General features: G+C 33.4%; 1 protein-coding gene across 5 annotated transcripts in view; it reads left to right on the top strand.

The window, feature by feature from the left end:
* CIP2A (cellular inhibitor of PP2A) overlaps positions 1-18,240 on the top strand; it is a 51,772-nt gene that overhangs the window by 14,654 nt on the left and 18,878 nt on the right. For all 5 annotated transcript variants that reach the window (XR_008501762.2, XR_008501761.2, XM_054483611.2 and 2 more), the window contains 9 exons: positions 4,861-5,079; positions 6,144-6,303; positions 7,798-7,939; positions 8,980-9,079; positions 11,225-11,343; positions 13,628-13,823; positions 14,450-14,524; positions 14,611-14,721; positions 17,070-17,266. Coding sequence is in view for 3 of the 5 variants with exons in the window: in XM_054483611.2 (XP_054339586.1) it covers positions 4,861-5,079; positions 6,144-6,303; positions 7,798-7,939; positions 8,980-9,079; positions 11,225-11,343; positions 13,628-13,823; positions 14,450-14,524; positions 14,611-14,721; positions 17,070-17,266 (1,319 nt within the window). In the remaining 2 variants the exon portion in view is untranslated. The remainder of the gene's footprint in view (positions 1-4,860; positions 5,080-6,143; positions 6,304-7,797; positions 7,940-8,979; positions 9,080-11,224; positions 11,344-13,627; positions 13,824-14,449; positions 14,525-14,610; positions 14,722-17,069; positions 17,267-18,240) is intronic.

The raw sequence follows: 18,240 nt of genomic DNA, 5'->3' as shown, positions 1-18,240 counted from the left end.
GGAATCACTGTGTCATAGTATGATATACATAAGTTCAGTAGGCACTATGAAACAGTTTTCAAAAAAAGTCAGTTGGACCAGTTTATGAATATTTGGTCAGTCTGCATTCTTGCCAGCAGTTGATATTTTCCCTTTTTCATTTTAGCAATTCTAATGGCTATACAGTAGTATTGCATTATAATTTAAATTAATATTTTATTAATTAGTAAAAATATCATTTAACATATTCATTGGCCATTTGTATATTCTTTGACGTGTCTGTTTATATCTCTTGCTCATTTGTTTAATGCGTTGTCTTTCTCTTACTTATAAGTAGGAGGAGTTATTTTGGAGTCTTGATGGGTATATAACATGCAAATATTTTCTTCCATTCTGTGAGTTGCCTTTTTACTCACCTAATGGTGCCTTGATTTTAATGTAGATCAATTTAGTGTTTATTGTGTTCCATTTAGGAACTCTTGGCCTATTACAAAGTCACAAAGATGGACTCCATTGTTTTCCTCTAAAAGCTTCCTAGTTTTTTTTAACTTTCACATATAGATCTGTAATCTTCCTACAAGTGACTTTTGTGTCTGTTGTGAAGTAGGACTTTTCCAGGTCAGCCTTTACCTTACAAGTTTTTACAGAAGAAAAAAATTAGAATGACTTTGAACTAATCATTTGCGACAGTGATCTAAAAGATGGTAGAAAGGTTGAAACAGTACAAAGTTTGTTACTTAACAATATTTTCTTTTTTATTTCGAACCCTAGAGTTTCTAAATTCCTTTCTCATGCGTAATATGAGAACTATTTCTAATTAGTATCTAAATGGATCTTAATAAAGTGACTAGGAATCTGTAATATAAGTGCTAAATAAGGATTCTTGGAATAGGAACACACAGCAAGGGAAAAATCTAGTATTCGAATCTAAAGGTATTAAACCATCTCAGGAAATTTAGGAGGTCAGGTAGCACAGGAGAGTAGAAGCATTCTATGGGTATCAAAACCTGAAAGAGAATGGAAAAGTAAAAAAATAAAAATAAATAAAAATTTAAAACTTAATTTTTTAAAGTAAAAAATAATTCGCGTTATGATAGAAAGAAGTGGGGAGAAGTGAAAGTAAAATACATCTTGGGGAAGATATAGTTGAGTGTCTTTTTTTTAATATGTAATAGTGTATAGTGTCTTTCATTATAAGGCCAGTATAACCTTGATAGCAAAACCTGACAAGGATACTACAACAAATGGAAATTATAGCTCAATATCTTTCATGAACATATTGCAAAAATTCTAAACAAAACATTAGCAAATCAAAATCAGTGACACATAAAAAGGATCATGTCTTATTACCGAATGAGGTTTATTCCAGGAATGCAAAGATGGTTTAACATTTAGAAATTAATATAATTTCCCACATTAACACAAAAGCAGAAAAATTATGTTATCTCATTAAAGGTGGAATAGCATTTGATAAAATTTAATACCTATTCAAGATAAAGATTAGCACACTAGGAATAAACAGTAACTTCCTTTCCCTGATAGAGTAATTACCAAAAATCTACTGCATTATCTTTTTAAATGGCAAATTATTGAAAGCTTTCCTCAAGATTAGGAATAAGAAAAGAATGTTCATTATCACCAGTGATGTTCAGCTTAGTATTGGTGGTCCCAACCAGCCTAATAAGGCAAGATAAATTAAAAAGGTACAGAGATTGGAAAGGAAGAAATAAAACTCACTATTCAGATGACATGAGAGTATAAAAAATCTAAAATCTATTATTAAAATTAAGTGAATATATTTAACAAGTTGGCTGGATACAAGATCAGTAAATATATATTTTATTTATATTCTCGTGACAAATAGAACATGAAGTTTTTAAATGATGCTATTAACTGATTTGTTAAAATGTCAGGTGCTTAGGGGATTAGTCTAAAGACAGTGCAGTATTTTGTCATAATGATAGACAGCCCAGTGGAACAGAATGGAGCAGAAACAAACCCACAGCATATGGTCTCCTGATTGACAACAGTAGAGTCTTAAAAGTATGGTCATTTCAATAAATGACACTGGGTCAATTGAATATACATATGGGGAAAAACTGAAATTTGACCCCGTACCTCATACCAAATGCAAAAATCAGTATAAGACAGGTTGTAGATTTAAATGTGAAGAGTGAAAATAAGGAATGTTTTAGAAAAAACACCTAAAGAGTATCTTCACGGCCTTGGGGTAGACAATGATTTTCTTAAACAGGAAACAAAAGCACTAACTATACAGTAAAAAAGTCGGTAAGTTGGGCTACATTAAAATTAAGTTTCTATTTATGAAAAGACCACTAATAAAAGTCAAAGAATGGGAATAGATATCTACAATGTGTATATCTAACAAAGGACTCTTATCCAAAATATATTATTTTTCTACGTTGTATGTATATATCAGAAAAAACACAGAGCCGAACAGATACTTGAGCAAAAAAGTTGAATTGGTCAGTAAACATGAAGTCATTTACCACTTTATCAATCTTAAGGGAAATGCAGATTTAAATGGTAGTATGATACCATCTGACACCCACCAATTGATTAAAATGAAAAATAAGGAAAATAGCAAACATAGTAATAACTCTCATTTAGTACTCACAGAACAACCAATTATGAAAACTGGTATCTATTAATACTGGGCATATGTATAAACTATGACCCAGAAATCTCACTTACAGGTATTTATCCCTAAGAATTGTTTACATGTGTGCAAAATGTAGTACTGCTCCTAATAGCTAACACTGATAACCCAAATGCCATCAACAGTGGAATATGTTCATTTTGGGAAAGTCATCTAGCTCTGCACTAGTAATTAGTTTTTTTACTTTTATATGTGTATATTAAAAGAAAACTAATGTACATGGAAAGCTATCTGCTTGTGTGTTTATAACGGACATCTGGTAAGATACACAAACAATTGGTAACATTGCTTGCCTACAGGGTTTGTCTTTTGAACCATGTGAATGTATTACCTATTGGAAAATAAATATAGTCATGCATTACATAATGACATTTTAGTCAATGACAGACACAGACTTATTGCCTATGACATTATGGCCATTCTAACATGGTGGTGCAGTGCATTGCATGTGTTTGTGGTGATGCTGGTGTAAACAAACCTACTGAGCTGCCAGCTGTATAAAACTATAACACATATTAAGATTGTATACAGTACAGAGTATTTTAATAAAGGTGTTACCACTTATTCTTTGTTATTTTAGAGTGTACTTCTACGTATAAAAAAAGTTAACTGTAAAACAGCCAGGCAGGTCTTTCAGGAGGTATTCCACAAGAAGGTATTATTGTTATTAGAGATGACAGCTCCCTGTGTGTTACTGCGCCCGAAGACCTTCCAGTGGGACAAGATGTGGAGGTGGAAGTGGTATTGATTACCCTGGCCCTGTGTAGACCTGGGCTAATGTCTGTGTTTTTGTCTTTGTTTTTAACAAAAAAAGTTTGAAAAGAAAAAAACCCACATTTTAAAAATAGAAAAAAACCCGATAGACTACAGATGTAAATAAAGTATTTTTGTATAGCTGTACAGTGTGTTTCTCTTACTACAAAGGAGTCAAAAACTTTAAAAATGGACACATCTATAAAGTTAAAAAGTTCTGGTAAACTAAGGTTATTAGAGAAATTTTAAAAAATAGTGTAGCTTAAGCATACAGTCTTTATGAAGTATACAGCAATATACAGTAATGTCCTAGGCCTTTACAGTCACTCACTACTCAGTCGTTAATTCACCCAGAGCAACTTCCAGTCCTGCAAGTTTTGTTTATGGTAAGTGTCCCATACGGGTGTACCATTTTTAATCTTTTATACTGTATTTTTCTATGTTTAGATACACAAGTACTTACAATTGTGTTATAGTTGCCTACAGTATTTAGTACAGTAATATTCTGTACAGGTTTGTAGCCCACGGGCAATAAAGGGACGTAGTAGGCTCTACCATCTAGGTTTGTGTAAGTACACTCTTACGATGTTCACACAAAATTAATGATGCATTAAGCAACATATGCATCACTAAGTGACACATGACTGTACTACAGTTTATTAAAGATTGTCATTTGTTACAGTAAATGCTAATGGACTGGATTCTTTCAAATTCAGATACTATCAAGCTGATTAAAACACAAATCCCGATTATATATCATTTGTAAGAAACAGACTTTTAAAAAGTTGGAAATAAGTAGAGAGACAAGGAGATCTTAAGAAAATTTTTTTTTTTTTTAGTGATAGGTTGGTAGTATGTGAAATGAGGTGGAATTTATCTTAACATCTAATAAACTGGTTGATGGGGGATGTTATGGTATAAGGCCCCGTTTATAAAGTAGAGGAAAAATGGGGTACAGTAGGAGAGCTAAGGGTCATAATGCCAACAGTATGCAAACAGTGTGGAAATAACCATCCTGAAGGTTTTATATTCTATGCTACAGTGTCCTTTATAGCAGTTACTGAATTTTAGGATTATAACAAGTATTGTTAATTCCAATTTTATTTTTTAGGGTTTTTTTGGTCATTATAAACAAAACAGATTTCTGTTTAAAAATAATTTAATTATTATGGAAGGAGTGGGAGGAGTTTAACATTAGTTGAAGTTGACCTTCCCTCTGAGGTTCTCACAGTCCTTCCTGCTTATCAGGAGTAACCACCATTAATAAGTTTATTTTATAACCTTCTAGAACCTATTCACACATTTGAAAAATAATATTGAAAGAAAAAACTTAAGTTTTGTTTTAGAATATTTTCTTTAAAATATGTAGCATTTTCAGCTTCATATACTTGCTTTGTATATTAAAGTTCAGTGAAATTGATGTTTAATGAGCACTTTATATTGCACAGGTTTTAGAATTACTTCTTGCCTTCTGTTCAGTGACTCAGCTGCGCCATGTGCTCACTCAGATGATGTTTGAACAGTCTCCACCTGGCAGCGCCACTCTGGGAAGCCATACTAAATGTTTAGAACCTACTGTGGCTCTACTGCGCTGGTTAAGCCAACCTTTGGACGGATCAGAAAACTGTTCTGTTTTAGCATTGGAGTTGTTCAAGGAAATATTTGAGGTAATAGGATGACTGACAGATTGACTTTTCTACTTTTGTGACTCTCAATTAACAATTTGTCTTCAAAAACGTTCTTTGTAAACTTCCAGTTCATACACTTGAGGAAAACATCTCAATTACTAACAGTCATACTAGACTGACTAAGTTTTTTTATGCCAGTCATATATATTAGTGTTTTCCTTTTTTTTCACTGAGTAGTTTATATATATATTTATAGTGCTCATTTCAGTGTAATAAGTAAAGATATTAAAAAGATTTATATAATTTGTTGCATGACTATTTGGGATAGTTACATTGTCTCTCCATTGCAATAGATGCCATCTACCAAGTTTAGTAGGCCATTGAATGGACAGTAGAGGCATATTGGATTCAGTCAGTGAAATGGAATAGAGCATGCCAGATAATGTGCTAGGCACTTAAGATACAGACAAAACTCCACATTCTGGTAGATCTTACTATCTGGGCAATTTAATATTCTCTACTATTCTCCCTGTTTATAAATCCATTCTGTCTAACCCAATATCTCCTGAAAGTATTTCCCTTCACATAACTGGATCTTATACACAAATACGTGTATGAAGTGATTAAATATGTTCATTAAGAGTTATGCACAAAATTTTCTATTTTATCTTGGTCTTGATTATTTAACAATCAGTTTTAACATTTAAAAAGCCCTTTGAGGGTCTTGAGGGAAATTATTTGTGGTCATAAACTATTAAGACCAATGTCTATTATTTAATTATTGTTATTACTTTTAGCAGATTCAGGATATTTGTTTTCAGTAAATACTTTTAGTTTAGAATAATTTTTAAATCACAAAGTCTGTTTAAAAAGGTCTTATTTGTAAAACCTTACTGTCTAATTTGAGAAAAAAGCCATAGCCCTCAAAACTGGATAAAAGTATCAATTTTAAATAAAAATTTAAATATTCACAGGAGACTTAGGTCAATGGCATATTGAAGGAAATATAAAAAATTTAAAGAGTGTTACAATTCAGTGATGACTTTTTCTGTATTGTATATTCCATCTTTGCTTATAATCATTTGTGATGGCTAATTCTCCAGGATGTCATAGATGCTGCTAACTGTTCCTCGGCTGATCGTTTTGTGACCCTTCTGCTGCCTACAATCCTTGATCAACTTCAGTTCACAGAACAAAATCTAGATGAGGCTTTAATAAGAAAAAAATGTGAAAGGATTGCCAAGGCCATTGAAGTTTTGTTAAATATCCTTTACTGTCATTAACATGAAAACTGTATAACTAACCATTCTTTTTTTTCTAGTATTGCATTCAGTGCATTTTGTCTTTATTTGTAACTTGTCACTTTATGCTCATATTTATCTAGAATTATTGAACTAATGAGTGAAAAAGATCCATGATTTTTTTCCTTATTTTTCTGTGTAAAACTTTTAAGTTAAGGTACATTTTTAAAAATGCTGTTTAAGCTTGATTTTAACATTTGTATCACAATTTGACATTTGGTGGTAAATTCTAAAATGATATTCCGTTACTCCATGTTACTGTTTTCTGCTTGATGCTAATTATTTCCCCTGGACGATTAGTACTGCCATTTTTTGGTGATGTGTATTCATGGATAAAGAAATACTGATAGAGTTGTCATGATTTTAGCTCAGTTGTTTTACCTTATGTTTTAAAAATAAAGCCTTCATAATTGCTTTAATAATGGTTATAAGAAAAGATAAGTATAACAACACAAATTCATTCATTTAAAAAGAAACCTTTTAGTTTCACTGCTTAACTTCTATATACTGATTTTCTAGGTCTTCCTTGTGTTTACTTTTTCATAGACCAACTAATTCTGAGTTGCTAAAAGTCCCAATTTTAAAATATTTCGTTAATACTTTTTTACTATGAGCAAAGAGCCACTGTATCTCAACCAGATCTCTTAAATGTATCTAGTCAGGTTTCCTTGTATCTCAGAGCGACAAGAATATGTTCTACTCTGTCCTAGAGCAAACTCCACCCGTTTAATATCCTCTTCTAAGGTACTGCTCCTTAATTTTCTTCTTTAAAGCAGTGACTCTCAACCCTGATTTTCTACCTAAAATCACCTGGAGAACATGTAAAAAAAAAAAAAAGAAAAGAAAATCGATGCTAGAACCTTACTTCAAGAGATTCTAATTTGATTGGAGTGATGTGAAACCCTGAAATCATTAGGTGGTGTGTGTTTGCGTGTTGGCTTTTTTGTTTGTGATTGTTTAAACTACCCAGTTGATTCTAACATGCAGCCAAGTTGAGAATCACTGCAGTAGGGATACATGATTGCTTGACCTCGGAGATATTTATAATTAATAAAGTGGGGCCTTCTCATTGAATTGGACCACAACTTGGCCCTTTTAAAATAATAGCTATTTACATTAATTTATAATATACAAATATGACAAAACAACTTACCCATATTCGATAAATATTTATTGAACCATTGAGATTCTTCCTAACAAAAAACAGACATCCAATGGAGAGATATCCTCGCTGTTTTAACCATTGAGTCAGAAACCTTTGGTGCCAGTCCATCTCTTACCACTTGCTAGTCATTTAAATTGTGTGAGTTTCAGTTTCCTTGTCTGTCATTGAGCTAATTTAACAATAATTATACTGGATGACAGTGATGATATAATTTGTATGAAATCATCCTGAATGTTATCTTTTACACATAAAGTGAGAATTTTTTTGTTGTATATCTTAACAAAACTTAACCTCTCTGTGGAGATGATACACTAAAAATGCATATTGCAAAAATCTTGACAACTGTCAAGTGTACCACTCTTATAGAACAACAATTTACATATGGCAAGATTGACCTGGGATTTGGAACAAAGGTCGCAGATTCTGAATTATGGTGAGTATATAAACTCTAATGACAAAATGGCAAGGCAGTAAAAAATCAAAAGATGTGGTGATTCTCATCCTTTTGGAGGACCATCCTTTGGTTATAACTTAAAGTATAACAGATTAACAAACATATTTTCATAATGAATTTTTTGTAAATTCATTCAATTTGTAGATTGTGTGCTTTTTGAAGAAAGGTATTAACATTTGTTGTTTTTTATTGTTTAGGTTTGTTTTGTCTTGTTTTAACTTACTGTAATTATCTAAGGGTTCTGAACATTTCTGGAGCTCCTTTTTGACGTTGCCTCAGTAATTAATTTTACTTTTTTAAATGAAAAGCATGAAAAAACCGAAGGGTAGTTTTATTACAAGGAAATCAGTCACTGCTAAAGGCTTTTTAATAACAGACAGCTCTCTTTCCTTGGCAGGTCAGGAATTATGGTTAAAGGTGGATTTTCACTGATGGTAATAAGATATTACTTTATACCCCTTCCCTCCTCATGAATTAAGTCCATCTAATCTTTACTGAGGACCTGCTGAGTGCTAGACACTGATTTGTTTGTTTCCACAAATGTCACAATTGTCAGTAATTGTGCACCTTTAGAGTAAAAATTATCTGTTTTTATATTTGTATACTACTTTCAGGTACAAAACTCAGAACATGACCTCGTGTAATTCATTCATTACATATTAGATATTCTATATTGCCTAAGGTTACCGTCTATTGTTGATATTCTAGTGACAAAGCTAAGAATTAAATGGACTGTGTTTCAAAACTACTACTTACTTGAAACAAAGTTGAAGCATGTTGGTAGTAAAAGAAACACTGTCTAAACTAAGGCTATTAATGCCAGTTTGTTCTCTTTGGGTCTTGAGTTATAAGAATGTTGATTGCTTTGAGATTTTTACTTCTCAATAGAAACAGGACTTTATCATCTTGAATTTTAAAAACACAAGTGTTGGTTTTTTCATTTTCTTTAGAATTTTGGACAGAAACAAGCTCTAAGAAATTTTTCAGTTACCTAATTTAAATGTGATTTATCTTTAAAGCAAACTTGCTGCTGATGTAATTTTGAAAACTCTTGATTTGATTAACAAACTTAAACCATTGGTTCCTGGTATGGAAGTAAGCTTCTACAAAATCCTTCAGGTGAGTTTAAACTCTTCAAACATTGAAGTTTATTCATACATAAATGGTCCTAATATAAGTTTCTGTTTTAATATTCTTAATCTTTAGAAGATAATTCTCTTAGAATTGGCAATGAGAAGAAAGTTTAAAGTTGTTGTCTTAAGCAGTTATAATAGTCTCACTGCACAGTTATTTTATATACTTTCACAGGAATTGAACATAAGTGCTTATGATACTAATGTAGATAATGTTCACAATAGTGCTGCTTCCTCAGCCTTTTCCTTTCTTGTGTTGTATTTGTACATTTCTTCATTTGTTTCTGGTGGCATTGGAGGAGGAGTGGTATTTGTTTTAGGGTTTTTGTTTTTGGTTAGGGTTGATTTAGGGTATTAAGTGGATAGAGAGACAGCTTGGAAGAAAAGGACTTGATTGTGATAATTAGAAGGGCTGTGCAGAAAATAGCTAACTCACAAATTTCAATAATAGTAGCTGAATATGATCTCTAGATGTTATCAAAAGACAAAGTACAGCAAATTTAGTTTAAAGTTCTAACTGGCTTTTATTTATGATTCTAGAATTTGGCAACCTCATTCTATAAAATAGAATGAATCATTCCCTTGGGCTAAGCAGAGAAGGTTGACTTTATAGACCAGAAAAGGGCTGAAGAAAGCACAAATAGGGAACTAAAAGCAGATTGGTCATTTCAAAGTTACTTTTCTTATAGAGTTATAATAAAGGGGGCTTCCTTATTACACTGACTCAGGTTGAGTGAAATCTCCCGGTGTTTTGGAAAACTGGCCCATTTCAAAGTGCAGTTTGATTACATGGCACTCATCCAAGTGACTCCTTTCTGGTTTGATCTGGTCTGCTAAAGCATAGTGGAGGAGACTAGTCCAAAATATTAGCCTCTTAAAAACTTTGTGTAATATCATCTACCTTGATATCTACAACACCTACCTTTACAACAGATGTTTAACAAAAATGTGTGAATTAAGTTACCACAGTAGCTTAACAGAGATGTCTCTAGTGACTGTATAGACAGTGTAGAAGCGAAAACTGAAACCTTAGACAGGGACCACTGGTATGTTTTGAGAGCATGTTTAAGGGACTGAGTTCAAATGTTGACTCTACTGAGTTCTTAGTACAGGCTTGAGTAAGTTATTTCACCTCTCTCAACTTCAATTTCCTCCAATACAAACTGGAAATAATGAGGCTTACCATTGAGGGTTTTGGAGATAAAGCTCTGCTCTTATCACAGTTCTGTGACATTGGATTATACTCAAGTACCTACAAGGTACTCAATATTTTAATTATAAGGGATTTATATTTTAATATTTTCTTCACTCATATCTCAATGTATTTTTAAAGAAGTCAAACTGATGTCATGTCCATTATTTAAGATATGTTTTTCATAATACATGTTGAGCATCCCTAATTTGAAAATCTGAAATCTGAAATGCTCCAAAAAACAAAACATTTTAAGTACCAAAATGAAGCTCAAAGGTGATACTCAAAGGAAATGCTCACTGAAGCATTTGGGTTTTTGGATTAGGGATGCCCAACCAGTAAGTACATGTAAATATTTTAAATCTGAAAAAAATCAGAAATTTGAAACACTTCTGGTCCCAGACATTTTAGATATATGTTGATGACTTGGGGCTTACAATACTAATGTAAAATATTTACTGACATGAATGATCGAAGTAACTGTATTTTTTCGATCTTTAAATTTAAATGTTCTAATTTAATTTGAATTTTACTTTTTATTTTGTAGCCTTAATTTGGAAGTGATTGGCCATTTTTTTTCTTTTAAATTATAGCTTGGAAAAAAACATTAATTCTACACATCAGTCAGTTGTGGGTTTTTTAATCCACAAAAATATATAAGGCATAATTTTTATAGGCACATTTGAAAGCATTCAAAACCTTTGCCAGATTATTTTTAAACTTGTGTTCATATTGATTGCATGGCAGTGTAAACAGCTCTATCAAGGTATAATATATTCAAACTATATTATAATATAGACTATAATATATTCAAACATTAGAAACGTTTTAGAATTTGCCTAGAATTAAGATTTGCATGTATTTACTCACCTCCTATCTAAAAGAGCTGACATTGTTTTTTCTTTCTGCTGCTTCTTTTTTGGTTTCTGATTTATTTAGGACCCACGTTTGATTACTCCTTTGGCTTTTGCTTTAACGTCAGATAATAGAGAACAAGTACAGTCTGGACTGAGAATATTATTGGAAGCTGCTCCACTGCCAGATTTTCCTGCTTTAGTGTGAGTTGTAATCATTTGCAGTGTATCTCTTGTGGTGTTGGAATACCCTGCTATGTTTCTTTAGTCCTCAGTATAGCTACACAAGCAAATTAGTGAATTGAAGACTTCATTGTAATAGTAATTTTTCAAGTGATTTCTAAAAATGTTTGATTCTTATAAATGAAAAGTTCAGATGTATACTCACTCAGGGAAAAGCTAGATCCAGGCAGTTAAATGTTCTTCAGGTACTATCCCTCTATGTCACTAGCCACTTCTTTTTAATGATAACTTCTGGACACTCTTAAGCTTACATCCTCCCAGTTTAGTTCCTCCATAGAAAGAGCTTTTCCTTCCTGACTGTTTAAGGAAAAGGTCTAAGCATTAGTCATTGACCAGGCCTGGGTTATCCATGAGAACAATGTGGACTAAAAGTTAGTTGGGATAGGAGAATAGGAGAGTTCCTAAAGAAAAAAATCTGAGCTTTTATCAGAAAGTGGAAAAATGACGACCAGGCAAAATTTTCTACTATACTCGTTACTTTCAAACAATAAGAATATTTGCAATTATGTTTGAAAAAAAATTCAGGTTTCAGGGCTCTCTGAACTAAATGTCTATTAGGAGGCTGGTGTAAAATTTTTTTTAAGTCATTTATATGTATGAATTTGTAAAAATGGTTTGAATAATTTGAAGTAGTTGATAAACAGGTAAGATATTCCCTATATACTGGGGTCAGCAAACTGGCCAGTGGACAGGCACCTGTTTTTGTAAATAGTTTTATTGGAATATGGCCACACCCACTCATTTTTATACTCTTGTCTATGTTGCTTTCACTCTAGAAAAGCAGAATTGAGTAATTGTGACAGAAACCAGATAGGCCCTTGAGTCTAAAATACTTACTATCTTGACCTATAAGAAAAAGTGCTGGTCCATGCTATATGCTATTCACTGATTTAGCAATTCCACTTTTCAGAATTAGCAATTTAGGTCATCATACCTTAAGAGTTAAAGTATGGGATGTAAGACCTAGAGAAGATAAAACCAAAATTCCCTTAATTTTATAATAAATATTTTTTAAATAGCAACAACAAAAATACATAGGAAGCTTTTCAAGTTACAAGTTATAAGTGGTCTGTAAAGCTGCTCTATTGTGGTGGCCTGCTTGCATAAACTGGTAATCTGACATGAAACAAAACCTTAAAAGCTTCAAAGGGGAAATCTGCAGCCTCACTGAACATGGGAGTCTTATCCTCTGCCTCTCTGTGTGAGGCCTTCCCACCATTTTCACTGTGTCTTGGCATTCCCTGTCTTATTTGTGTTGTAAATAATTTTCTCTTTGGGCATTATCTCAGATGTCCATTTTATGCTTACTATTTAACGCCCTTATTTGACATTATCTTGAGCAGTTTAATAAGCTGAATGTATATTATGGATGCATTGGTAGGTAGGGTTTTTTTGTGTGTGTATTTACTTGTTCGTTTTCAAGATAGGGTCTCACTCTATCACCCAGACTGGGGTGCAGTGGTGTGATCATAACTCACTGCAGCTTCGACCTCTGGAGCGCAAGTGATACTCCCAACTCAACCCCTTGAGTAGCGGGGACCACAGGCTTGTGCCACCACACCTGCTTAATTAATTTATTTTTTTATAGAGGTAGGGTCTCACCAGGTTGCCCAGGCTTGTCTCGAACTCTTGGACTCAAGTGATCCTCCCAAAGTGCTGGGGTTACAGGTGTGAGCCACCATGCCCAGCCTATAGTAAATTAGGCTGAGTGCCTGCCATCATGCAGTTTGCACTTTAGTTAAGAGATAAGTGAAAAAATATTTTTTTTGTGGTAGAAAGTGTGTTCCAGATAAAGGAACAGCTCATATGAAGGCCTGAGGTAGGAGAAAGAGAGGATTTTAAAGGGATAGAATGGAGGTCAGGTTGGTGAAAAGTATGTACTGAGTGAGAAAGGAAAAGGACTAAGGACGTAAAGACCAGGTGATATCACCCATGATAAGAACATTATTCTGACCAGTACCAATAACTTTGTACTTATTACAGATAATCCACACTCATAAACTAGTCTTACAATGCCTCCAAACCAGAGGTGAAGCTGTCTATAAAGGGTTAGAAACAGAAAAGTGGGTGCTCTGGAAAATTTGGAATATTTCCCAAGACTTCATTTCATCATGGTCTCCAAGATTATTTGAAGACTTCTATTCAAAAAAAGGACCCATTCTTAAAAATTCCCTAAGTCTGCACCAAGTCTGCCTTTTTTTCTATTTTCATATAATTTTTTTTCCTTTCTTTGACTCCCATTCAGACTTGGAGAAAGTATAGCAGCAAACAATGCCTATAGACAACAGGAAACAGAACATATACCCAGAAAAATGCCCTGGCAATCATCAAATCACAGTTTTCCAACATCAATAAAGTGTTTAACTCCTCCTCATTTGAAAGATGGTGTTCCTGGACTGAATATTGAAGAATTAATAGAGAAACTTCAGTCTGGAATGGTGGTGAGTGAAAAATAGCGATTATAACCTGGTACATATTAGCTATATGTCAGTCCCGATTATAACGTGTATCTGAACACTGTCAGGTACAGATTTCACTATTGAAAACTTAATATAAGAAATAACAATATTCTGGAAAATTTGGAAATAAGAAAAATCAGTCAAAATTTCAACATTTTGCCGGGTGCGGTGGCTTACGCCTGTAATCCCAGCATTTTGGGAGGCCAAGGCAGGCAGATTGCCTGAGCTGAGGAGTTCAAGACCAGCTTGGGCAATATGGCGAAACCCCGTCTCTATTAAAAATGGAAGAAATTAGCTGGACGTGGTGGCGCATGCCTGTTGTCTCAGCTACTCTGAAGGCTGAGGCAGAAGAATCACTTGAACCCAGGAGGCAGAGGTTGCAGTGAGCCAAGATCACACCACTTCACTCCAACCTGGGTGACAGAGTGAGATCCATCTGAAAAAAAAAAAGAAATATTTGTGACCTATCTGATGTAGCATTTGTTTTTATTTTGTTACTCATTATTAAGTTTTAATGATTTAGTTTTGAAGTAGGCATTTATTTTGTCATTGTGTCAAAATATTTTATTAAAATTTTCTGATTTTTTTTTTTTACTCTTAAAATGTAGGTAAAGGATCAGATTTGTGATGTGAGAATATCTGACATAATGGATGTATATGAAATGAAACTATCCACATTAGCTGTGAGTATAAGCTTATTTTAACAATGTGTAATAAGCTTTAATAGATGTATTCTTAAAATGAAAATTAATGATATGTTTTCTTGTAGTCCAAAGAAAGCAGGCTACAAGATCTTTTGGAAACAAAAGCTCTAGCCCTTGCACAGGCTGATAGACTGATTGCTCAGCATCGCTGTCAAAGAACTCAAGCTGAAACAGAGGTGTGTAGAACATAAAGACACATCTGATTTGTAGAAAAATTAATAAATGAAGTAAAACATGCAAAATATTAGTTATGTATTTGCTACTCTAATTGAAGTAAATTCTCCTTAGCATTTGACATGTCTCCTTCCTTCTTCCTGAAATTCTGTCCTCTTTAATTTTGGTTACATCGTTACCTGATTTTTTTTTGCTACCTAGTATTATTTTCCTATATTATTTATGTTGTACCTTTAGGTGTTGGGGACTCTGGGTATTATATTCTAAACCTTTTTCCTTTAGTTATGTGTTCTGTGGTTTCAATGGTTACCAAATTAGTAATGTTCCTAATTTTATATGTCAAGCACAGATCATTTTCCTGAGCTCTAGGTGCCTATGTTGCTCCATTTAAATATACAGCAAATACCACAAACTCAGCATAACCAATAATGAACTAATCACCCTTCCCTTTTTAAAATTATTCTTATGTATTCCCTCTACTGTTTTTAGTGTTCTACAAATAAGAACCCTGGAAATCACAGTTTTTATCTCCTATAATTATTCACCAAGTCCAGTTGATTCTACCTTCTAAATATTACTCTTTTCTGCCCTATCTCTGTTTCTACCACTATTTGTTATAGGCTGGATCCTTTTCATTTTTTGTATGAATCATAGCAGAGCAATTAGTCTTCCTACCTGTAGTCTTCTACGCTCTTCTCAGATACAGCCAGTCATCTTTCCTTGGTTCTACCCCTGTCACCTAGCCCCTCCCCCAGGGATCTCTAAGGCAGTAAAATGATCCTGTCCCTCTTGTGCTGAGTATCTTTCACAGTAGCTGCTATTGCTTTCAGAATATCATTAAAATTCTTTAGTTTGGCATATAAGGATTCTAACTACATAGGCCTCCATCTTTCATTTCTGCGCATTCTTTGCAGTCAACCATGTTAGGCCACTTTGCTTTTTCTGGAACTTGACATCTTCTCATATTTCCTTGTCATGGCACTTGACTTTCCATGTCTGGAACACCTTTTCCTCTCTTCTGCCTAACTCATAATCCTTCAGATTTCAGTTAAAATAACCCCATTACCCAGAAGCCTACTCTGGTCTCCTTCCCACATATATGTTTGATGATCCTTCCTCTGTGTATCAAACCTATGCTTATCTCTCAATAACATTTTTCAAATCACGTGGAAATTCTTTTTTCCCCCACTCATGGTATCAAAGACTGCTTCTATAGCTCCAGGCCCTAGCATAGCACTTGGCACATAATAGGTGCTCAGTAAATTTGGCATTGTATTATGTACATATATAATGTATACCTTAAGAGTGAACTTACTGCAGTAATATGAAATTCCCAGCAGATACAAATGGAATCTATACAACTTGATATTATTTATAATGAATGAATTATAATAAAGTGTTCCTGGCTTTTGAAAGATGCATCAAAATAAGTGACTAGTAAAATGCCTCTTAAGTCTCTTCAGAATAATGATATTCTTTTTTTTCCCCCATATTTCTTTCTTTTTTTCTTATTTTAACATGGTTTCATTGGTCTTAACTGGTATGTTGAATTTGTCACAAATTACAAGAAAGAACATTAGTGATATTAAAATAATTTTTCCCTCTCCTCATAGCACATTCTTATATTCTCTGTCTGTTGGACATGTCTTGTATTTTATTAAAGAGTTTAATATTTTATTCATGCTACTGGAAAAGTTTCTTATAAAAATAGCACTAAATAACTGGATACAGCTTCTTCACAAAGTCATAAAAACAGAGAAAGGCTTAGGGTTTTGTCTAGCATTCTAAAATAAAACCCAAAGGGCTGGGGGGAACCAACTTTTTATTCTAGTGACTTTTCTGCTTTTTTAGTGTTTCATATCACATAATAAATACATGCAGGTTATGGTATAGGTTATATTCTTTGATTATACTAGCTTAATTTTAAGTGTTTGATTAAGCATCTGTGATGTCGTTAAGATTTTGTTCTTAATTCTCACCTGAAATGAGAATGCTGATGGTGTGCACACTTAGCAGTTTAGTGTTAATGGCTACCTCTGAGGACCATACCTTTTTAATTGAATACTGTATGTAGTGCTACCTTCATGTTGCTGCAGTTGTATCCATTTCCATTAATTTGATCATAGTGAGATTGTTTTTATCAGATAATGTATTAAATAAAAAAACTATAACAGTATCCAACTTATTAGAAGTAAAGTCCTAAGTATATGTGACTAATACAGCTTTGCATGACCCAACAGATACCAGCTTATTAGATACTTAGTAAACTTTTGAATTGCAGGTATGTGTTGAGCATATGATATAGATAACAGTGGTAAAGCCTATCTTCTTTTTTTTTTTTTTTTTTGAGGCACGGACACTTGCTAGTATGTTGAGAGAAGTTGAGAGAAAAAATGAAGAGCTTAGTGTGTTGCTGAAGGCACAGCAAGTTGAATCAGAAAGAGCCCAGAGTGATATTGAGCATCTCTTTCAACATAATAGGAAGTTAGAGTCTGTGGCTGAAGAGCATGAAATACTGACAAAATCCTACATGGAACTTCTTCAGAGGTAAATAAAGTAAAATCTTCTGTGTAAGGTTAGAACCTAGAATGAACACGCAGCATTTCTTTTCTGAGACCCGAAAATCCTTTTGTAAGCATTTCATATATTCTGATAACACATGAGGTAAGTAATTAGCAAGAAACTTAAGTCGTTGTGAAATGAAGTGTTGCTTCCTCAAACTCAGTATCAGTGTTGGAAACAAAATACAGGTCTTTCCAGTTGACTTCTTTTATGTATTCATATAGTCAGCAGTCATTTGGGAGATAAGCTCCACAAGGACAAGTTTGTCTGTTTTGATCACTGACAGATCCCTAGGGCCTGCAGGAGTGCTTGCTGCATAGTTAGGCACTTCATTAATAATTTTTAAATAAACTTAGTTGTCAAATTAGTATTAGGTTGAATGGTCATTTCTGCAGATCAACAGTAGTTGAATATTGGCAATTTCTTATCATTCAGCCTAATAGGTGTAAGTGTTTAACTCATCTCTTAATGTCATTGATTATAGTTTACTTACGTGTGTGATTATATCTGTAGAATAAGTTCGCATAGGTGAATTGCTAAGTTAAAGGATATGTATATTTAATATTTTGATAGATATTTCTAAATTTTCCTCCAAAATGTGATACAGATTGAGTATCCTTTTTGAACACAATGGTAGCACTCAAAAAGTTTAATATTTTGGAGCACTTTTGATTTTAGACTGATTTTGGATTTTCAAGTTAGTGTTGCTCAACCTGTACCAATTTGTGTGCCTACTAACAAAGTTTGATTGGTTTTTCCTCCCTTATAAACTCTTATCTTTTTAGGCCAGTTGTAAAACTTCTGAATTACAAGGAAGACCAGGAACAATTATGTGTTTTCTACCAACCCATAAAAGTGAAAACACCCTGGGGGAACTTGTTTATTGCTTTATATTTTAAGATTGTTCTATGTTGTTAATACAGAGATATTGAAATTTTTAGCTTGGCATGGTACATACG

Source organism: Pongo pygmaeus, chromosome 2 (genome assembly GCF_028885625.2).
Source record: "Pongo pygmaeus isolate AG05252 chromosome 2, NHGRI_mPonPyg2-v2.0_pri, whole genome shotgun sequence".
Taxonomy (NCBI): Eukaryota; Metazoa; Chordata; class Mammalia; order Primates; family Hominidae; genus Pongo; species Pongo pygmaeus.
Note: the sequence above shows the minus strand (reverse complement) of the source record. Positions and strands in the feature narration are given on the sequence as shown.